The sequence below is a fragment of the Dermacentor variabilis genome, chromosome 1, assembly GCF_050947875.1.
Source record: "Dermacentor variabilis isolate Ectoservices chromosome 1, ASM5094787v1, whole genome shotgun sequence".
Taxonomy (NCBI): Eukaryota; Metazoa; Arthropoda; class Arachnida; order Ixodida; family Ixodidae; genus Dermacentor; species Dermacentor variabilis.
In genome coordinates, this window is record NC_134568.1 from 187,027,262 (window position 1) to 187,050,588 (window position 23,327).

The 23,327-nt window shown below is 43.5% G+C and overlaps 3 protein-coding genes across 6 annotated transcripts in view; 2 read left to right on the forward strand and 1 right to left on the reverse strand.

Moving 5' to 3' along the window:
• LOC142589741 (inactive peptidyl-prolyl cis-trans isomerase FKBP6-like) overlaps positions 1-1,069 on the forward strand; it is a 49,762-nt gene extending 48,693 nt beyond the window's left edge. Inside the window, exon 7 of the mRNA XM_075701318.1 lies at positions 641-1,069. Coding sequence (XP_075557433.1) covers positions 641-911 — 271 coding nt within the window. The 3' untranslated portion in view covers positions 912-1,069. The remainder of the gene's footprint in view (positions 1-640) is intronic.
• A 2,023-nt stretch (positions 1,070-3,092) lies between these two features.
• On the reverse strand, positions 3,093-7,244 carry SWIP (strumpellin and WASH-interacting protein). Its single transcript, XM_075701329.1, has one exon. The coding sequence runs from the start codon at positions 6,798-6,800 to the stop codon at positions 3,357-3,359; it is 3,444 nt and encodes a 1,147-aa protein (XP_075557444.1). The 5' UTR covers positions 6,801-7,244; the 3' UTR covers positions 3,093-3,356.
• Positions 7,245-14,287: 7,043 nt separating this feature from the next.
• RabGGTa (Rab geranylgeranyltransferase subunit alpha) overlaps positions 14,288-23,327 on the forward strand; it is a 65,123-nt gene continuing 56,083 nt past the window's right edge. The window contains exons 1-3 of one of the 4 annotated variants that reach the window (XM_075701347.1): positions 14,288-14,608; positions 18,691-18,801; positions 18,874-18,998. In XM_075701347.1, coding sequence (XP_075557462.1) covers positions 14,606-14,608; positions 18,691-18,801; positions 18,874-18,998 — 239 coding nt within the window. In that variant the 5' untranslated portion in view covers positions 14,288-14,605. Of the gene's footprint in view, positions 14,609-14,808; positions 14,987-17,153; positions 17,257-18,690; positions 18,802-18,873; positions 18,999-23,327 lie in introns of those variants that run through there. The other 3 variants (XM_075701339.1, XM_075701365.1, XM_075701356.1) reach the window with 3 other exon arrangements.

The window sequence follows — 23,327 nt, forward strand, 5'->3', positions numbered from 1 at the left end:
GGATGGTGCCAGCTTGCAAACTATTTCACCCTAGTGTGTATGAATGTAGGCTTCCAGGCACATCCGTGCTCTTTACATAGCATGTTACTTAGTTTCAATTTCACTCTCTGGCCTGGAGTCAAGGTGCCATATTAGATACAAATTGTACAACACAGGAGGCAGTACTGAAAGCAGTCCAGGGACGAGATAATGTAACAATTCCATTTCAATTCATGTACTTTATACCAGCCCAAGTAAAGTTCCCGTAAAACCATTGATCAGCAATTACTTAAGATGTCTGGGTGGTGCAACTTTTTAGTTTTTTTTTTTAAGCCTTACACATACAAATATATAGTACTATAAGTGCACATTCTATTAAAAAATTAAGTGAAAAGAATGACATAGGACTGACAATTGACAAAGATGTGTCATGGTAGTAAGATGGAATTTAAGAGACTGTTATATAATATTGTTAGCTAGAAACCTTGCTGGTTTTCTTTAACTACTGCAGATTTTTAACAAGAATGCACAGGTGTCTGAGTTAGTCAATGCTGTGTTAGCTCCATGCATTTTGAATGTTTGAGACTTTATGTATATGCTTAAACCTCATATACCACCTTTATGGCAGCTGAGCTTATATGGTTTTTCTTTTGTTTTACAGAAGAATGTTCAATAATGGAAAAAGTAGTACTGCAGAAGAGGAGGCAAAGCGTATTGTTGCTATGGAGAGGTCTGGTGTGACCCCAAAGATGAAAATCAGCATACGTGAGCGCCTGGAGAAGTTCAAGCAATCACCATCTAGTACTCCTATAACCTTCACAGCTGGATTCAGCGATGCACATTTTGATTATATTCGTGCTGTTTCAAGAAGTTTGGGGCTAAGGTGCGAGGATTTGCCAGAGGAAGGTGTCAAAGTACTCCACATTGAATAAGTTTCATGTTCCATTATTTACTTATGGTTTTGGCACACACCAGGCCACTTTTTTTTTTTCCCGCTTCATTGCCTCTTAAGAAAGCTGGCTTTATTTAATTTTGTGTGTTAATGTAAACACAAATATTCTGTAGAGATGAATAAAGCTCTATCTGTCATTCATAATTGTTACTTGCTTCTGTCCACCAGCATCTACAGTGTTATAATTCAAGAACTGGTTGCCATTAAAATCTTACTGTAGGTTGTGTGGTTTGAAGAACTCTGTAGTACAAATGGACATAATATTATCTAATGACTACCAGAAAGTGCCACTCTTCTGTACTAGTCTGCCAACATTGCATTAAATTTTTTTGACCCTATGAGCTTGTCTGAGGATCACAAGAGCAGCTTGGGCTTGTTGGTACATTAAATACATTTTGGTACATTTTTGTTCGGATGTGATTGCCTGAGAGGTGAAAACAGTGTTTGCAAGTTTATCCTTAAATCATGGGATGTCATTAAGTAAACCATTTGCAAATCCACAAGGTTGAGGAAGTTATATGATAGTGAAAAATAGCATTTCACCCGAAAGTGGGACAAAACTACAAAGGAAACCTTGGGGATGAAGCTTAACATTGTTTGCAGATTTCTGCAGAATTTATTTGCTTATTTGATGTTTCTGCACTTGAGTATTCTATTTGTTTGCCCTACCGTATGCTAGCTGCCTAATTGATAAATTGACCTTCCAACCTTCGGACTGGGAGATTTTCAACTGTAAAGCTCTCTAAGCACAGGTCTCTTTTGTAGCTTTGCATTACTTTCAGGTAGATAACAATTTTTCCCTTTCATTACAGAATGTGATGCAGCATTTTATAACACCATGAAACAGTATAATGGAGTTAGGGCAGTAGCGTCCAGGAAAGTCCATTGAAATTGGGGAAAGCTTTCATGCAGCCAGACTTCACTATGACCCGAGAAAGTATTCCACATTTGCTAATGAGTTATGTACAGTCAACCACAAAATGCTACGGAACACGAGATCTGAGAAAAAGTTGAATATCAGTACAGCCTTTACTAGTATATGTTAACATTGTGATGTTTGGTTTTACTGACTACTGTTACAGGCTGCTCGGAAATTGAATGTTTTCCGAGATTCCCTAGGCCGTAAATTTTTGTGGTTGACTGTGCATCTATTGTTTATCCCTAGCTTGACAAACTTGTAAAATTTTGGAAGGCCACATGCAGAGATTCCAAATGTTTTAATAAACTCTACAACAGCCAGAAATTTTCAGCCATTCGCCCAGCCCATGGACTAATACGAATGCCACACGGTGCACTTTGATCGCGATCGATCTGGATCAAGTTTCTCAGTCGTGATTGGCTCACAAACTGTGGGAAGGAGCCAATCGCAGTCAAGAATTTCAATCAGGATCGGGTTCGATCGCGATCAAAAGTGGCCGCGCGACATGTATATTTCACATTTGTTATGGTTTGCATCGGCGTTCTTATACCGATGTCACACGTTCACTTCTGATCGTGATCGGGGCTGATCCGGATCGGATTTCTAGATCGCGATCAACAATGGTCGTTGCTACACGGTCCAACAATCCGGATCGAGTTATTGTCTGCTGATTGTCAGAACCTCTCGGAACTGCATAATCTATCTACAAATTCAGATTTGCAAAACATGGTTAAATTTGGACAATAGTTCAGTTTCACAGCTTAGCGTTTGAGGGGGCTACGAGATTATATGCCGACGATGACTACGCTGTTAATAGGGCGAAAATGCATACTGCAGTCGAACAGCGTTAACAGGCATTTTCTTTCAGTTAAGATTTACAGCACAACGATTGCCAGGTGTAAAATTAAAGTGACGGGCAATGCTTCTCATTCAAACTACACCGATGAATGACACTATTTGCAGTGCTAACCAATGATGGAAACGACGGGTGGGGATGGAAAAGGAACCATTCAAAGTGACTCTGCCTACAATGAACCCTTTCGTATACGAAGATACACCGGCTCACCTGGTTATTACTGCGAGTGACCTATAATTTATTCTCGCAAGTTCACAGGCATAGTAAATTGAAACCTTAGCTACCCACTAATTTGGGTGACTCACTTCCAGTGCACCCTGTCGCAAAGTATGGTACAGCTTGGCCCATGGCCTTGGTAGGCACTGTAATATGAGACGAGGCTAACAGACGTATCAAAATTTATCCTTTAATCACCAAAATTCATATGTCGCTGCATTATGTATTCAATACAAGAAACATTTTGACAGGCTCTTTAACAACATATTTACAGAACAAATATTATGCTCCCAAAGAAATCAGACTAGATTGCTCAGTGGAATCTGTTCAGTTCACTTGAAAGGGCAGATACCCTCATTCAACAGCTGTGCTGCATTGCTGTAACTGCAACATGCAGCCAGTGGACACGACAACGACCATGAAGGTTAGCCTTGCTATTCACAAGCCATTGTGCCATCATCAGTATTTTCTTGTTTCTCCTCTTCTGCAGTCAAGTCTGCACGGAAGAAAATGCGTGCACTACTCAAGGAATAGTTGAGAAGGTCAAACTCGTGCCGGTAAGTATCCAGGCGCTTTCCTGTTAGTGACATTGCTTGCTGCAACTTTTCATCTTCTTTGCCAGCTGCTTCTTTCTTCTGCTCCCTGACTTGAGCAGTGTCTTTCTGGAACTTTTCAGACACTGATTGAAACCAGTGCAGTGAGTCAAAGTCTTGGTACTGGTCCAGCAGTTTCAAGATATATGCCACACCCATGGAAAAGCCATCGTCAGTGAAAGCTGCCCCGACTTTGTTTTTGCGACTCATTCGCTCCTTGCAGGAAACTGCATGCTCAACATAGTTGAGGGTCAGCGGTGGGAGAATAACAAAAAAGTTTCTCAGGTGCATGTTGCTGGGATCTCGGAAAGTAGGAGAGAAGACATCAACCAGAAGGCGAAAGTACTCGCTGCCCTCAGAGAAATTCTTGGCTAGGCTTGCCACTACAGCGTCCAGCCTACGAGCTGCTTCTGTGCAATCATCCCCCAGCAGTGCTTCCCGAGACAGCTCTTCAAAATTAGCCACATATTCCAGGTCAGGCACAAATTGGATGGCGTTGCTGCAGCAGTGCAGCCCACCTGACCGGATCATGCGCACATATCCCATTGCATTGCCCACCTGGCTTACAAGAGTGCGAAACTGGTCCAGAAAGCTTTCACCATCAAGTGTCAGGCCCAATTTGCGGATGCCACGGTTGAACTTCTCTGCACGGTCAAATGGATACTTTGGATCGCTCTGGCTCCGGAGCTCTCTAAAGTACCTTAGGTCTTTGATGAGTCGAGACTTGATGTGTTCATCATACAAAAACTGGGAAAAGATGTAGAACTTCTTTCGCAGAAACTGGTATGTAAAATTGACTGTTGTGTTCATGATGCCTATGCCATGTGTACGAATGGAATTGGCAATATGCCGAATGTTGATTGTATTCAGATGTTTATTGTTGCTAGTGCGTTCCACAAAAATCTGGTTGTTCAAGTTGTAGTAGTAGCGAGAGACAAAAATGTGGATGTTGCGCATTATCTCAAGCACATCCAGACCTTGTTCTAAAGTTTGGCTCGGAAGGTGGTCTTCAACTGTAGTCAATCCATATTTCTGTCGTGCCATGCTGCGCATTTCACCATAAGTCTTCCAGTCGTGAAGTGCCACTGTTGTCAGGTTGTAAAAGGTTTTGTCAAGGTAGTGCTCCACATATGCCTTGACATTGATGACTTGGCCAAACAGCCTTATGGGTCGCATGTGCAGAATCTGGGCATAGTCCTTGAGACCCACACGGAATGGGTTTCGGTCATCAAGTTGAAGGTGGCAATGAGTCTGCAAACGTAAATCTGTTTCTACATCCTTGCAGAGTTTGTCCAAAATGTGCTCCTTGAATTGCCCGTATATTTCTTCTCTGAAGTTGTCAAGGATAGCCTGTGGATTGGAATCGTGCTTGGTAGTTTTAATTGCTCTACCAGTGTCCTTCAGTGCAGCAACAAGGTAGTGAATGCGATGACCATCCACAGCACTCTCATATACATCATCCAAAAAGATAGGGAATACCACTCTGTGCCAATACAAAAAGCTCCCATCAGCACCTTGTTGAAGTTTCTCATGTAGTTCACCAATCAAGTCGAGCTTTCGCATCACAGAATAGAAGGAGGCAATTTCTTCATCTTTAAAACATTTCATCTGCACGCCAACAGCAATGGCAAGATGGATGATCAGTCGTCTTTCCTTTGTAGCTGGGCCGCTCAAGCACTTCTCAACCAGCACAAGTGCAGAGAGAACATCTAGCCTGCGTTCACTGTATTTCTTGTCAGAAATGAGCCTCTTCTTGGCATTACTAACAGCAAATAAGGCCACATAGGTCAAATGCTGCACAATGTGAGTGACGGAATCACAGATTTTCATTGTTTGCCGATGGAACATGCTTTCAATGGCTTTCATCATCTCGATCATCTTGCAAAGTTGCAAAACAGATGACTTTGTCATTGGCTTGTTCAATGCTACATGTAAGTTCATTAAAGTTTTTACCTGATAAGAGATGTACCATGTCAAGTAGATGCCTTGAAGTAGCAGAGAACTACGACGATTCAAATCCTCTAGCAGTTTGTCTGTATCTTTCTGGAAAACAGACTCCATGCGGACAAGCCAAGAAGAAACCTGTACGTGGAGTGCCTGAACATCTCTTGAGAGCACTGCAGACTTCTGCTGAAGGTAGCCAAGCCGCTGTGTTTTCACAGCATCTTGTGCTTTTTTGTCCAAGGAGCGCATGACCTGAGGCATTTGTAGCAACAAGAACTGGTCTGGAAACCATAGAATGTTGCCCAAAATATGCACTGCTGGCACCTTCTTGTAAACATCCCACAAAACTTTGAAAAATTTCTTGTCTATGTTTCTGTAGATGTAGTAGTAAAGAACATAAAGGGCATATATCCCAATAAGCTGCTTGCGTTTATCCAACTCATTTGTTTCACCAAGTTTGGCATCGACTTGTGCAAACCAATTACGTATGTTGAGTGCAAACTCCTCAGCAAAAGCACCATTCTTGGCCACGCAAAGTGTGTTGTCATCAAAGCCTTGCTCTACACAGCCCATGAAAATGCGACCTTGCAAGAGCTTGTACTCCAATTCACCCATCAATTTGTCCAGTGCTTTCATGTCTTCTGGTACTACACTAAACTTCGCACAGTTGTTATGTACTGATTTGAGCATTCTTCTGTAAAGCGTCCAGTGCTCACGGAGGCCCCCTTGTGCTTGCACAACCTCGTCCAGGGTCACAAGTGACGTCAGCATTTCGCCCAAGTGCTCAAAGACTGTCTGGAAATGGACGTCCGTCACATCGATAACGCAGGATGTCTTGCTCCTGTCATAGAGTGCAGACATTTGCTGAATGACATTTTTTGCAACTAAGTAGCACCGGCTCACGTGACAAGACAGGTCTTGCATCAGACCGATCATTCTGCCTACAGCGACTTGCGACTCGCCGTCAGGCACATTGTTACTGGACAGACTTCCTTCTCCGTAAAAGAGGAGAGCATCATGAAATCTCGACTTCGCTTCACGACAAAGCTGCTTCATCTCGGCGCACAACGCTGCGAGAACAGTCATTACTTTATTGAGGACTTTGTTGTCCGTAGAAATAAGCTCCAGGAGAGTAGTGTTCTCGTAAGGCACCCACTGCAGCTCAATCAGGTCGGAGTCTACATCCCATGCTTCCGTAATGCCCTCGTCTAACGACTGTTCGATAATTTTGAATTCAGTGGTTAGGTCTTCCATAAACTTGCCATATTTACGCAGTTGCAGCTGCCCTACTATTCGAACGACTCCCTCGTCGATATCCTTGTCCCATCGCTCTCCAGCCATTGTACAGTATAGCGAGAGGCTTGCTGACCCTGAAGGCCGATTTCTCCAAAGCGAAAAATGACGGGTGTCCTTTCACTTCAGTCCGTGCGAGACCTCCTCCTCACATCACAGCGGCGTCGGTAGTCGGCAGGTGGACCCATCGGTGACGCCTCCCAAGTTCGGTCGTACTACGAACACTGTGCTAGCAAGCACGAAGCATGCACGAATGGTCTTGGTACAACAGGACTGCAAGTTCGCAGCCAGGTACGAACTAGAAGCATCAACAGGGCCTGGTTATATGCTTGTTTGAGTCCCAGAGCAGGCTTCTGCAAAGCAACGCTTTACGGACGTGTTATTGGTGTTATCACCCACAGAATAAAGAAGTTATCACACAGGTATCACCAATGGTCAGACTGTACTAGAATACGGTTTAGTGAAACGAGCGGCTAGGGCAGCGCAGCTTTGCAGTGAGGCACGCGACGACGAAAAATACTGTGGCGGCGCTGCGATCGAGGTAGATTGGGCCACATCATAGAGTTTCTCACTACATTACCTAGAGGGAAATCTGGCGCTGCTGCGCTGTGGTATGTGAGTGGTATGCATGGGAATGCCGGTATATTGTGACTTCGGATTGGCATCGTTCTCGTAGAGACAGGACACCTTGCAGACGCGCTTGGCAAGTACCGTTCCGTCTGTCACAATGATTCATTTTCTACTAGAACAGCACGTGAAAAGCTGTTTTAGCTTTATTATTACGCGAAAACATGTTTTGTTTAACTATGAGAACTTGTTATTGTGTGTACGACTACATGTTACGTAAAAAGTATCAGCGGGCCGCTAAAGTTGGAGGACAGACGACAAGGTTCGCGCTCGCTTTGAAACAGTTTGTCGTCTGTTCTTGCTTTTCTTCGCTTGGTCTTGCATCGTGGGTGAGTAAAAATATAATATGCGTGAACGGAAACATTTTATGAAGATTTTACTTTGAGAACGCGTTATTTGCGTAGCGATATCCACGTTTTAGACGAAGCCTCTTACAACACCAGCCAACACGTCATTCCCATGACGGCACGGTGCCCCCTTAAGAGGAACAGGCCCCGCACACTCTCAAGTTCAACAAATGGCCACAGAGGGCGAAAAATCAATCGAGGCGCGTTTCAGCGTAAGCGCGCAAGTGTAGCTACTGTAATTTGGTCGAATACTTTAATTTGTGCTTTCTCTGCTAGGGGCGCTGAACATGCTGATTTTTTAAATTTACACAAACCATTGACATGAACAATTGAGGTGTCTAAGGATGTTTTTTTACCTCAGGCAAATAGGCAGTTGATTTTTTTTTAAATTTGATTGTTGAAGCTGCTTTTTAGTCATAGCGTCAAGGTTTTTGTACTTGATTAACCACCGACAGCCGACAGCCTATTGGTATCGATGTGTTTCCTGGCCGTTGGCGTTCGAATACTACGGCGGTAAAACATTTTCGAAAGCATGCTGGTTTCGTCTGCGAGTCATTACACAGACTTGCTGTAAAGAGGTCTACTCTTGGCAAAAAATAGTGCCTCATTTTGTTTAGGCGTTGATTATCATAATGAATGCGGCGGAGGTTGACGGAATACGCTTGAAGGTACGTTTTTATGCCGTTGATCTCCATAACACCGTAAGTACGCAAACCGATGTCACAGAACACCCGATGCACCATTGTGTGTTCTCCGTCATCGCTTGTTTGCTGTACGCCTACTAATTCTTCACTTCTTCTTCAAGTGTTGCATCCTCCTTTTGTCCTTGTTCTCTTGTGCTTCACTTACAGTATGTCGTTCCGTCAGCTGTAATGCGCATTTGCAAAACCAATACGTTTGATAAGACGCAGTGGTTATCATAATTTCACTACACATGTATTAAGCTGGCACATGTGTTTCAGATACAGATACCTGTATGCGGACTTGCACGACGTTGATGCGGAGATTAGGATAATTATGACAACCGTAAGGAAGAGGCAGCTGACGGCCGTAAGCTGTTGGTTCTTTTCGCCAAATTACCCGGCCTGGTATACAGTGCTCTAAAGATGCTGTATAAAAGTGACACGCGGTGACAGGGAAGTTATGTTTAGCAGCCGACTGTACGTTTTGTAGCTTAGGTCTTCTTTCTTGTGCGTCTGTGCTACCCTTATTAATGAGCCATTTCTTGACTATGTTCTTGACTATGTAACCGCGTTTGTGTGGATCCGTAGACGTGTGCTTTTTGTTGTACTTGTAAAATGCAAATAAAATATTTTCAAGCTTACTCAATCTTTGGTGTGTGCGTTTATTCCAGTCGAGGCCATCGTGCCACCTGGAAACCGCACTCTGTCAGTAGCCCTACACGAAATGCAACAGCTGGAGCGCGGCGGCACAACTCGGGGTAACAGCGGCGTAATAAACGAAAAACCGCTCGGGATGCCCTTAAAAGTCAGTTCAGAGTGTGCCTTAACTCGATATGACTCAGCGCTACATATATTCTGCTGCGCCTTGATCGTGCTCCCGCCAGTTAGGTTGCTGTGTGGCAAACGTAGCGCCTACATACGTATGTAGGCGCTACGTTTGCCACACAGCAACCTAACTGGCGGGAGCACGATCGATGCGCATCAGCCAGAACCCAGCAGGTAAAGCGACCATACTGTGCAAAACCCCGTTTCCGTTTCCTGTTGTACAGCGCCACCCGTGGTCACATACTTTAGTTCACGACGCCACCGCTACGCTTATTTCCGTAGCACTGTGGAAGGTACAGTTTCCCTTCTCTAAGTTTGTATAGGTGTTCTGTGAGAGGAAGCTTTAGCTCGAGTGCTCCTATCTAAATACATGTAAAAGGAGAATTCGTTTTTCTAGGCAACCACTGCACCAAATTTGACGAGGTTTGTTGCATATAAAAGAAAAACTTAAAATCTAGTGACTGTTGGTTTCGAATTTTTGAGTTAGGTCGTCAATCTTTTATTAAAAATTGGCGAAAATCAAAATTTTTCAAGAAACGGAACTATCAAGTTTACAACTCTGTAACTCAGCCACTAAAGATTATAATACAATTCTGTGAATTGCATCTAAAAGTACATCCATAGCGGACAAAATTGATATGTTACACATGAATATAAAAAAATTTAGTCATAGGGAAATACAACTTTTGTAAAACCGTTGTAACCAACCTAACAAATTCATGTAAGATGTAAAATGACATATTGAATTTGTCCGCTTTGAATGATCTAATGGATGCCGTTTACAGAACCGCGATATCAGTTCTTGATGCATAGCTATCAATTTGTAAACTTCTTGCTTCTATTTTTTTCAAGCGGTCAAATATTTGAAAATCGTTTTAGGAAAATTCAAGCCCTAAATCGAAATTCCGCTTCCAACAGTCACTAGAATTTAACTTTCTCTTTCAAATGCAACAAATTTCATCAAAATCGGTCCAGGGGTTACCTCATAAAAACGTTTTTGCGTTTTACATGTATTTGAATAGGCCGCGTCGGAGTTGGGCCCGAGCTAAAGCTTCCTCTTAAGAAACTCCCATAGACGGTGGCGCCACATTACCCTCTAGGTGTTATAGTGAGAAACTCTATGGTTGATATTATCCACCAATCAGATAGTCTCCGTTTAGTTATTTCCATAGAGTTTCCTACAAAATTACTAGAGGGAACTCTGGCGCTAGTGTCTACGTGAGCTACAATGGGAGGGGTTGTCCCAGCATGGGAATTATGGGAAGTACATGGATTTGCCTAAACTTCGTCCTTTTTGGCTTCAAACGGCTTTGTGACTTAGTAAACTCGTCATTTTCAACAGTTTATTGCGTAATAAATAATTAAATAAACATCATTAAAATTGCCCGACTGCAGGATTCGAACACAGGGACTCTAGTACAGAAGTCTGATATTGAAACCATTAAGCCACGGATGCATGTATCGACAAGCGAATGAAACGCACTTATGAATTTATCGCGGGCATGCCAGTGCTTTGAGACGCTTGGTGCGTTTCGATTTGGGCCCATAAGCAAGCTCAATCATTGCAAGTAATAGCAATTGTACGCGTTCCCCGGCGTCTTCTACACTTCGAAGAATATAGATTGCGCTGAAATATACGACAATAAGATTTATATAGCGTAATATACAAAGCCACAAGAACGTCTGAATCCACAAACACGAAGATCAGACAAATCCATGTACTTCCCATCATTCCCATGGTAGGACAACGACTGCAGCGCCAGAGTTCCCTCTAGTAATTTTGTAGGAAACTCTATGGTTATTTCTACCTGTTCAAAGAAACTCTATGGCTCCAAGCCAACGTTCTTAGACATATTTCAGTTTCGCAGCTCCCTATGCGAGCCCATTGGCCGACGTGGCCGCAACGGGTGTCACTGAAACTACCGGCGCTGCAGTCGCGTCTTTCGTCATGCGCCGCGCGTCGTCTGCTCCTGCTGCGACGCGTCGTTTGCACCAACAGGCCTGTAGGCGCTTATCCGTCGGTAAATGTAGTTTAGATACGCAGTCTGAGTTTTGTGACAAACTTGCCGCGCATAAGTAACGGGGACTTCACGGTGTCTGTGCACTATCGGCGCTGCAGTGACCTATCTCTCACGCAGCGCGCATCGTCTACTCCTGCGATGTCATCTCTGCGGTGGGTCGTTTTCCCCAACTGGCCTGGGCCGTTCGCTCTTTGACGACTGTGTTTTGGCTGCCCGAACAATATTTTATGCCAAGGACCTTTGAATGACATGTCTAGCTAGTCTTTAGAGGCTGCAACTACACCGCAAATGAGCGCTCGTGCACTGCGATTCCTCTTTTCAACCAACTTTTTCCCTATAAAAGCGCTACGGTGCTCCCTTCGGCGGGGGCTTTGTTTTTTGCTGCTTGTTCTTAAGATGTGTATTAATTAAAGACGGCGAGCGCTTGTGCAGACGTAGGGACATTAACGCATCACGCCCAGCAGTCGCTTGAGACAACGCTGTGGTGAATTGATCCACCCCTGTCAACGCTTCTTCGCCTAATAAATTTAATTGACACATGTACGTTTTATAGTTGTCCGCAGATATTATTGGACGTGCAAATGCGTTGGAAGTGATCTGCGAGCAGTGGCAAGGACGAAGTTAAATACTATGAACATATTTAGGTCAAAGCTTAATTCATTTTCTTTTTTGATGAACAAAGCAAACAACAAACACAGTGACACTTTTTATTTATTTTTCTGCGTAAAAAAGTAATTTTGAGCAACTTTTGCTCAAAGCAATTTTGCCCTCTTTCTGGCTGCTTGCACCTGCTCTGTCAGCTAGTTATCGACGCCAATCAGCACAGGTTATATATGAAATAAACTACGCTAGCTCACCTGTCCATATTTGTGCTTGGGCAAATGGTTGCGTACACACTTCAGGGCATGTGGCACATCGCACAGGAAATAAAGGTACGCGCGCTCAGGCAGGCATGGATGTGCAATCTTGTGAGAAGGTGAGGTTACGCTGCCGCTGATTCCCATCTGTTGCCACATCGAGCGATTGTTCCCAGCTCCGTCAATGACTACGGCGATCACTATAGCACCATGTTTATGCAATTGCATTACTTCTTGCAACACCAGCTCTGCTAAAATCCTGCCAGGCGCAGCACCTTTCGTGGCAAAGGTGGCAATCGGTCGCACCCAGCTCTCCAGAAGTGGTAGTAGAACATCAGCACGAGCGCATGATCTGCAAGTTGGTCAGTTCCTTCACTTGAAATACCACCGTATAGTCCACCAAACCATCAAGTTTGAAGGTTGACTTGTTGAAATTGTACGCCTGGCGTAACTTAATTTCATCCAAAATCAGTGTGCCGAATTTCTTCCCATCTGCTCTGTTCCCCAGCTGTTTTCCAATAGCTTCCATACAGAGAGGATTAAAACCGTACTTGCATGGTATTCCTTTCAGAATTTGTGTGAGACGGCTCAGGGAGGGCAAGGACAGCATATTCATGATAGATAGAAGCTTATATGCTTGAGGGCTCGCTATCCTCAGCATTAAACAATTCAGAAGCCAGTCCGCATTGTACTGCGCGCCACACGGAGACTTTGCTTTCAACTGTTTAAACGATGTCATAAATGCAAGGAAGTTCGGCCAACGCTCCCTCGATTCTGACATCGGGCATTTCAGAAAGCCTTTTCTTCAGAGCCAAAATTTCCTTCTTTTGCTTTTGATGCGCAGCAGCCGGCAGCCTCTTCTTCACATTGCATGCGTAGTTTCTATTACTTGAGCGTTGCGCTCAGAGCCTTAATACTCAGTCGAAGTTTCCTCTGTAGACGGAGACAACGCGCGCAGACTAGTTGCTTTGTAAGTACATTGCACTGCTTGTGGTGCATATTATCTGATGTCGCCGTGTCACGCTGGCCTGCTTTCACGCCCGCACATATATGTTCAAGCTGTCTGCTTCTCTCAGGATTCTTTCCTCACTTGCAATGCTAGTCGCAGCTCGAAATACTATAGCCTCTTGTGAATTTTGCTGTAGCCGTTTACGCAGCAAGTACCATCCTCTTCAAGCACAACAGTTTTCGTTACTCGCAGATGCCCGGCTACCAGTTGCCTCATATAAAATACTCCGCATCGCTTCTGTGTTGCGTCGTCCTCAACAATTTCGAACTTCCAGAGCGCAGAAGGCAGTGTCACGTTCGTGAGCTCGTTGAGCACCAAGTGTACGTGTAGCGCATATTTATCAAGTTCCTTCTTCCAAGCCCAACAGCAGGTTAAGCGCTGTCACAAGCTTCGCCCGATGTACTTGCCGGCACTTGCGCTCGTTCTTTTGGTGGATGTCGGTTTCGCTTCACATTTTTTTTGCTTTGAGATGTGCTCAGGCAGCCCAGGAAAGAGCCGAAGAATGGGCCGGGAACAAGCATCCATCTCCCGAGAGGAATCAATATTTCTTTGTTACCCACAACATGCTTGTAGTATTTCAAAATGTCGCCGTCCTCAAAGTGGCGTTCACACACTTTTGATTTGTTTATGAGGCGTTTGTCTTTTCGGTGTAGCATGCGTTCCCAACTTTTAAACTCTCCAGCGTCTTGCGGCGGTGCGAAAAAATGGTGACCAGCGGCATCGATCGTGTCTCAGGCCGCTGGTGCAACCGGGGGCAAAACAGCATGGCATAGGGAACTTTTTGCTGTCATGAGACGCGGAAACGATTCTTCAAGAAACTTTTCAAGAGAGCAAATCACGACACATCACACAACACCTACAAAACGGAGAAGGATAACGGCAGACGATGCAGCGCAACGAACATGAAACCAGAAGTGAAAGCAGAAGTCAAGTTTCAAGTTCATTACCAGAAACGCATTTACAATACCTAGCTCAGATATCACAAATTTTCACAAAGAGGCTCAAAGTTAAGAACTGTGAAATAACTACTTCTCAAAATGGAAACCGGAAATATACCAGAAATGGAACAACTTCTACCAGAAACGAAACAAAAAGTGACAAAAGACGCGATCGCAGCGCCGCTAGTTCGCGTGACCACCACTTCGGCCATCTCCCGAGCGGAGCTGTGAAACTGAACTATGTCTAAGAACGTTGCTCCAAGCGCGGCTCCAAGTTTTCCCCTAAGCTATGGGGAAATTAACTCCTCTAGCCACCATACCTAAGCATAGAGACTGTACCACTGTACACCATGTGCCGGCTGCTTGCTTGTCTACGGCTTCTGCGATACTTGCAAGCGTGATCAAGCAGTGGTCAAAATCGAGCTTGAGTGACTGATTGTTCTTCAAGCGGAGGTGCACGTTACGTCTTTCTATCAGTCTCACTATTCGCATGTTCGTTTAAAATTCACCAGCAAGATACGCCAGTCGACATTTCAGTAACAAAACATGGTAAGTCGCTGTTGAGAGGGCATACACTGTAAGTAGTGTTCGTGTCGTCTGCAACACAATCTATCCACGTCCGATCTAGCTTGTTAGGTTGCGTTGCGGGGACACAGGACCGAGCATTTCCCCGTCGCAACTGCCGTGCAGTGACTTTGAGGGATAAGCATCTGATAGCGGCAGGGGCGGTCCTGGCGCGTAGGGTTCTTGCGCCAGCAGTGAACCGCAGGTTCTAAACCTCTGCTAAACGTTGATGCTGTAGTAGCTCATAAAGGCACGGTATAATTGCAACCAGTTTTTAAATTCGATTAGCGTTCTTTGGGAACTTCAGGCACTTCAGTATTTTCGTCCGTATCCAACCTCTTTCACGCCAGCTTGGGCCACTGGGTATGTGCCCGAATAGATAACTTATTATTGGTATGGGCAACTAAGCATACGTCACTGGGTATGTACAAGAATATGCAACTGTGGCCATTGAATATGTGCAGCTGGGCATGTCACATAGGTATGTGAACATTCGATCTTGGCCAGTCCTCCAGAATGGGTATGCACCTCGGGGTAGGTGCCCAGATAGAAAAGCAGAACAAGAAGCAAAGAAGTCTGCGACAGAAAATTGAAGAGGTCACCTACAGAGAAGTGAAAAAGTTGGCATCAGAAGCAGCTGAGTGTGGAGAAACAAGTGAAGTGAACGGAGTGGCCGACACTGTTTCTGATATACGTTAATGATATAGCCATGAACGTTAACCCACTGATTGAAGTACAAGTATTTGCAGGTGTCTGTTTGATGTTCTGTCAGGTGGAAAGCATCAGTGACCAAATATTATTGAATGAGTCCTTGCAGATTATGAATGACTGGTGTACAGTACGGTCGACTCTTGAGCGCATGGCCGGTGGTCTGCGGAGCACTAACTGCTGGCGAGATTTGAAAACGCGAAGCATGCGCATAGTTACATAAGGGCGGTGCATTCCCCGCATCATCCTTCTCCACCCCATTGCTCAGTGAGTGCTGGCCCTTCCGGATTTTTTTTTTTTTTTCGCAGTGTGAAGCAACTGATGCCAACTCTGCCTCCCGCATGTTGAATAGGCAGACATTTTATGGTTGGAAGGGCAAGCTTGGTATGCTTGCTGCATGGGGCTTCAGTTGTCTTGGCTGTTATCCAAAGTGACCAGTTGCTGCGAGCGTTATGTGAAAAACACATGACTAGCTATTGGTGAGCATTAACATAAGGTTGCAGAAGTGACAGGCTTCGTTATCACTTTTGCAGAATTACACAGTTCCGCACTACTTATTTCATTGCACGTACGTGTTGGTGTAACAGAATAATTTTCATAAACTGCATGTCCAGTTGATATCGCGAATATCTGAACTATGGAGCTTCCGTGAACGTTGTTTAAATGAGCAAGAATCGAGTCGAGTTAAAGCTGGTGTGAGACTGCAACTACAAACAAAACCGTTTTTTCCTGTTTTGCTGATTACCCACCGAGTAGCAGGCAGAGTGGCGGCTAGATAAATCGCACTGTGCAAGAAGGGAAGTACTGTCCAGTGCTTGCTGAGTGCAGGGGTGGAGAAGTAGCAGATGAAGCGGGGCACGCGCCACCCTTACGATTCCATGCTCATGCACCGCATTTGCAAATCCCGCCGCCAGTTAGCGTCACGCGGGCTGCCGGCCACGCCCTCGTGCGTTGCATCTAAGAGTGGACCCTACTGTACCTCATGCGATATGCAAATTAACTTTAAGAAGTCTGCTTGCATGACTGTATTCAATAAGAAATTATCCTCACATTTTCCTTGTGTTATTCGTGTTGGTACATTAATAACATACAAAAGAACTGAAATATCTTGGAATAACCATAACACATGATCTAAAATGGAGCCATCATGTGGCGATCACTTGTGGATCCGCACAGCAAAAGCTCGGCTTGTTAAACGGGAAATTGAAGTATGCTAGTTCTGACGTAAAACTAAGTGCATACTTGGCAATTATTCGCCCTAGTCTAGAGAATGCAAGTATAATCTGAGATCCATACTACCAGTACCTCATTAATAAAGTAGAAAAAGTACAGCATCATGCATCTCTGTTTATCTTTTCCTGCTACAACTGAATGCAGTCACAAGCTACTTAATAGGGCTAACCTTCCGACACTTGCTGAGTGCTGGAGGGTTGCTAGATCAAAATTTATGTTCCAATTACACATTAAAAGCCTACATGTTGATCCCAGCCTGTACTTGCAACCTCCTGGCAGATTATCTCCAAGGATAAATCGCAACTATGCTTTCATGTCTTATTCCCAAGAGTTGATGTCTTTAAGTATTTTTAGTAAAAACAATTGCCGACCGGAACAAACTTAATTCCAAGGTTTTATAAATGTTGAATCTGTGGTTTCCTTTGAAAGAAATTTGTTAATGTTGTTTTACTAGTCTTAAGTGTATATATGCCTTGTGCCTATGTATGCCTCACATGTAATTGTTATGTTAACGCATAATTATTATTTTTCCACATGCCACTGTTTTGTTATGACAATGTGTTTCCCACTTTGTAACCCGGAAAGAGCTCACAGCGTGGACAAATAAAAGAGGATGCGTTGAGCAAGGAGCATTGAGCTTCAGAGAAGTGAAGATGTCGGTAACAGAAAATTAAAAAGCCTACCTCACAAAAGTTAGCAATTTTGCAATATGGCAAGTTGCTACAATGCTAATCACATTAGTGTTAGTATTGATTTTGGCGTTCTTTAATCATGTCTGGCCCTTGCGCCAGTAAAATCAATAAGTCATCATCATCATGACATTCATCTTAAGATGAGTTGTGCCCTAATTTTTATTGTAACAAATTTAGCCGGTTCTTAAGAAGGGTCACAGGCAGTGCAACAGTCTGCAAAATGGCAGTGAGCACGTCTTCTGGGACTGCTTTTTGTATGTTATGCCTGGAGTCTCGTACTACCTACTGCACTCTGCCTACTGTCAAACCACTTGTCTTCTTTAGGATCCTCTAGTTTTGTTACAATATGAAAAACTGCTTATAGTAAAAGCATGCCCTTTTTGTGTATTGTACAAGCCACTGCTAGGTGCCAAACCAAGCTAAAATTCTCTTTACTGTGGGCTAAAACTGCCAGTTCGCTTTTGGCGCCCTGTGTACCAGGTTCTCCCCTGCTGCTATCATTGCCAAATCGTAAGACATAAGGTGTTTCTGCATGCCAGCTGTAGAGGGTAATAGGTTACTTGCACTGTCCTGTAACTCTATATGATTGCACGGTGCATTGGCCTGTCAGATTCAGCAGGAAGTTGAGATTAATCTCATGAGAGATAAGAACTATGCAAAGCAGAACACTGCCCAGAACTTAAAATTATGTGGGTGCTAAACTGTGGCTGTTCAGGTAGGATTCATTCAGGTGAAACACCATATGCATGAATATTGTTCCATCTGAATGAAACTCAATGCTTTCCACTATCGTTCTGGCTGGATGAATGCCACTTGCAGTATTACCATTAATGGAGTGACATATATTGTTAATGAAAATCGCTTCTAGCCCTCAATAGGCAGTCCCTTGCAGCAATTTGGAAAGCACTGTTTAATCAAAATGCTTATACTCATTACACCGGTAGGAAAAGGGCTAACACTGACACATAAAGGTGTAGCTGGTTGATCCAACACTTCTCTGGTGTGTTGAACCAGTTGGACTGAGATGTGGGGAAGTGTGCCAGCCTTCATGTCATGTTATAGCATGGTTACAATGTGCACCTCTAGTATGAATTATGGTGGTTTACTTGAACTACCAATCATTGGCCACCACTAATGAGCTAAGTGATGAAGTTATTAGTTATGTGCCCATGTTCTTTCCCCCAGTAGCTATTAGCACTAGTGTATTTTGTAACATCAAGATAAATAAGCTTAATAAAGAGTTGCACTGTGTGAAAGCTACTGGATTTGCTATCCTCGAGGATCAGACAGTACAATAGAGTGACTGCTGGTTGGTTATTCATTGCAACTGCTTGAAAAAAAAGGCATTGCCTGTTTAGAAAATATTTTCTGTAATTGCAAGTATGGCAATGGTTGCAGACAACTATTAACACCTTTCCTTATTTTTTTCTCAAGCATGGACGTGTGAAGGTTAAGACCACTGCTGAGCAAGAAGAGGAGAAAAGAAGAGAGAGGGAGAAAAAGCTGAAGATCTACAAATCTGCAACACAGCGAGTGATTGAAAAAGTAAGCACATGAACTATCATTCACAAATGCAGTGGCTCATATTGTCATTCACTTGGTTCATGGCTTGTGCAGCGACAGAATCAGGAACTTGATGATGAACTGCTGCATATCACCAGTCAGATCCTTCAAAGTAACCCCGACTACACAACCATGTGGAACATCCGTAGGGAAGTGTTTATGGTGCACTTCAATAAAAGGCAAGTGCTAAGCAGCATACCTTTCCTTGGAAAAATCCACATTGTTTATTTGTTCTTTCATATAACTGTTCCAGGTTATGTTCTGCATATCTTTTGTGTGCACTAGTTGGTGATACATAATTGCTGTTAAGACGTGCGGCCTGTTAGACAACACAGTACAAACAGAATCACTGTGTCATCCATGTGTTTGTCTTCATGTTGCATTGTGTCTAAACAGCACATGTAAGCAGCAATCCAATTTGGCCACACGCGGTGGTGGCGCAGTGGCTTTGGCATTACGCTGCGAAACCTGAGGGCGCGAGATCAAATCCTGGTCGTGGCAGCTGCATTTCAACGGGGGCGAAATGCAAAAACGCCCATGTGTCATGCATTGGATGCACATTAAAAAATCTCCAAGTGGTCAAAATTTATGCAGCCATAATCATATTGTGGTTTTGGCTTGTAAAACTCCAGAATGTAATTTTTTTTATTTTTTTTTCACTTAGTTTGGTTGTAGAGTAGCATCTCATGTCCCAAACAAAGGCTCTGCATTTTGAGGTTTAGTTTAGAGGGCCCACAAACCACTCTGAGCTTGTAAATTTGTTATACAGTGGCAGCTGTGCACCGGTCTAGAATCAGCATACAACTACTAGAATTTGTTGAAATGGTGCCACAGTGGCAAAGTTACATGTTTTAGCAAGTACACAGCCAAATTACGCTTTCTTTCACCCCTTTGCTACACTTTCCATGCCACCTCTCATGGAGACACATTGACACTAACTACGTCAGTACTGAATGTCACCATGACACTCTTTAATCGAAAACAATGTCTACTTTTGGTTATGAGGACTCCACACTTGTTGGCTGCCCACTGTTACCACTGCGCATGCAATGCAATGCGTGCTATATACGAGGTGAAACTAGCTGATTGTGCATGGCAGACAAGCAACATGATGAGGAAAAATGGGCATGGAACTTGATGGCAAAGGCTTGCTAGGGTACTGATCAGAACTGATGTCCCTTGTAGACCGACCAATTGACAGCTTTTACAATGATGACGCCAGATGCATGACACTGTTGACATCATGACGGGTCAAGTAGGAACTGCAAAAGCCCGGAGAGGAGCACATACTTATTCTTGAATTTGAGTCTTCTCTATGGCATGTAGATCTGCTATGTGCAGCAAAGGTGATTGTTACTGCATTCTGTACACAATGACTTTGTGTATTAATACATGTTCAGAATGTCAGAAATTGTTTCGAGACCTGTTAAAGTAAAACTGAAGGGTTTATTGTTAATCTTCCTTAAAGTTTATTTTTTGCAAACATTTTTAAGTTTCAGTTTTAAGCTTTTTTTAAAGTTTCATTTGGAGCATTTTGAAATTCTTAGTTTTTTTGTTCTTTGTTGTTGTTCTCTCTTTCTCATGGCATCTTCGTGCTTGGGTCTCTCCAAAATAGAAGCTGTGGGCAGATATCACAACCCTTCATATGTATTTATTAACTGTTGCATGCAACCACATGCATGAATTGGCAAGGCTTTCCTCTTTTGTAGAATAAAAAAAATAAATGAAATAAAAACATATATCATACAAGTTCTTATAGGTATGTGAAGAGCAAGTGGCAGGAGTCAGGTGCAGTGTTGCGGAGTTACCACTCCGGAATTGGAATGAATTCAGAATCATTCCACATTTGCACGACCCCGAAATGGAATGACTACAACGTTTGGAAGAATGGAATGGGAATGGAATTAAGTACATTTTCCCTGGAATGGAATGGGAATGTAATTATGTTCTTTTCCGAAAATAGAGTGCTTTTCTGTCTATGTGCTGTTTTTTGTCAAAATATGCAGAAAGACCAACCAGCCCACATTCAAACATTAAGTCAGAGCCTCGAATTTAACTATAAAGCAGCATTATTAAAATGGCTTTGCTGATTACAAGCACAGTGCATTTATAAGCAATGCGCCTACTACAATTTTGTCCTTATAGACTGAGTTGCTCCGAAGTTTGTTTCAATTCTTCGCGTAACCACGGCTCTATGCCGTTAGTATCCGTTGTGCGGAACTCCGGTGGCAGCACCCCCCCCCCCCCACACCATGCCTTGTGATATTTTTTTTTACCTCAGCGGCACCTTTGCCCCGGCCACCTGGTGTCTCCCCATCTTTCACTTTTTTGTATTTGCTTCTGTCGCTGTTGGCGACTCAGACACATATTCGAAAAAGCACTTACCTAAGTTTTGATGCTGGCGCGATGCTTGTGTTCACTGCAAGCTTTCACATACCAGCTTGTGCGCCGTCGCACCTCGTACTCCTACCCCTCCCCTAAACCCTTTTGCAATACTGTCACCCCTTTCTAGACACGGACGCTTTTGCCCAAAACTCTGTCGTTGAAGGTCTGCAGGTCAGTGCCGCGCACAGACGTACACAATGAACTGTGTGCCCTCTCCCTCCATACAGAGAGAGAGAGAGAGAATAAACTTCTGAAAGCATTGATTCGGGAAGCCAGCCGAAGCAGGAGAACCCACATAACTGTGACCACGGCGACGCCTCCCTGAGTCTCGACGTGACGATTCGCGCTGAAGAAAACCCATGTTCTTTCTGTTCTAGGGTGAGAGGTTTTGGTGGCACCGCCGTTGCACTGGTGCCTGTTGGTGGCTAAAGAAGCCCAATCGTTCATTTAGCTCACTCATACTGTGAATGCTAGACAATGCTTCGAAGCATCCTCCTCTGCTTTCTGTGCTACCACCCCCACCTTCCTTTCCAGCCTTCTATTGCAAATAAAAACTGCTTCCATATCGCACTGCCTTTGCCCAGCGGCTCACGCACCCAGTAAGTCTGGCAACATGGTACATTGGAAACAATCTTTTTAAATTACCCACGAAGAAAACAAACTGCACACTGTAAGCTTTGCTTCGAAACTATACATGCTATAGTCGAAGTTTCATCTAATTTGATACGGCACCTAAAAAGAAAGCACAAACATGAGTACACGCAACAAGAGAAAGGACTGGCAAGCCAGCCAAAGATAACATCGGCCTTCACTGCTGGGTGCAGTTCTGTGCCTGTTCATCAAAAGGCTGCTCTTGACGATGCCATAATCGACATGATTTGCACTGATATGGAGCCCTTTTGCGTTATCAAGAGTGAGGGATTCAAGCAATTCGTAATGGTAAGTTTGACAATATTATAAGCCGCCTTTCATCAAAGTAACTGCTTTGTATTCTTTCAGATTCAGGTCGCCGTTCCTGGCTACAAGTTGTCATCACGGGATGACCTCAGAGAGAAGTTCCTGCGTGGGATAGTATCCGCGCTGCAGACCAAAATATCGTCTTTGGTGGAAGTGGAGTATGTCTGTATTGCACTAGACGTGTGGACGTCGCAGTCTGCGGAGGGCTGTCGCTATTTGGACAGCAACTTCAAGGCTCACACGTAGCTCCTCAGTTTCACTTGCCTGACAGGGAGCCACGCAGCTGCTTGGATCTGGTCCGAGTATGACACAGCATTGCTGCAGCGGAACATCACTGGCAAGATGAAATATGTATTTGCGTACAATTTCGCCTATGGTAACTGTTTCTATTTCATTTTCCAGGTCCTTCACGTGGTTACAGATAACGCTACGTCAGTGATAAAGGCATTTGCATTTACTGGGTGGGAGACTGAAGAAGATGATGATGATGACAATTTCGATGACTGCCTGGAACGCTTAAGAGGAAGCTTTAGCTCGGGCCCAACTCCGACGCGGCCTATTCAAATACATGTAAAACGCAAAAACGTTTTTATGAGATAACCCCTGGACCGATTTTGATGAAATTTGTCGCATTTGAAAGAGAAAGTTAAATTCTAGTGACTGTTGGAAGCGGAATTTCGATTTAGGGCTTGAATTTTCTTAAAACGATTTTCAAATATTTGACCGTTTGAAAAAAATAGAAGCACGAAGTTTATAAATTCATAGCTCTGCATCAAGAACCGATATCGCGGTTCTGTAAACGGCATCCATTAGATCATTCAAAGCGGACAAATTCAGTATGTCATTTTACATCTTAAGTGAATTTGTTACGTTGGTTACAACGGTTTTGCAAAAGTTGTATTTCTCTATTATTAAATTTTTTTATATTCATGTGTAACATCAATTTTCTCCGCTTTAGATGTACTATTAGATACAATTCACAGAATTGTATTATCATGTTTAGTGGTTAAGTTACAGAGTTGTAAACTTGATAGTTTCGTTTTTCGAAAATTTTCGATTTTTGCCAATTTTTAATAAAAAATTGACAATCTAACTCAAAAATTCGAAACCGACAGTCACTAGATTTTAAGTTTGACTTTTAAATGCAGCAAACCTCGTCAAATTTG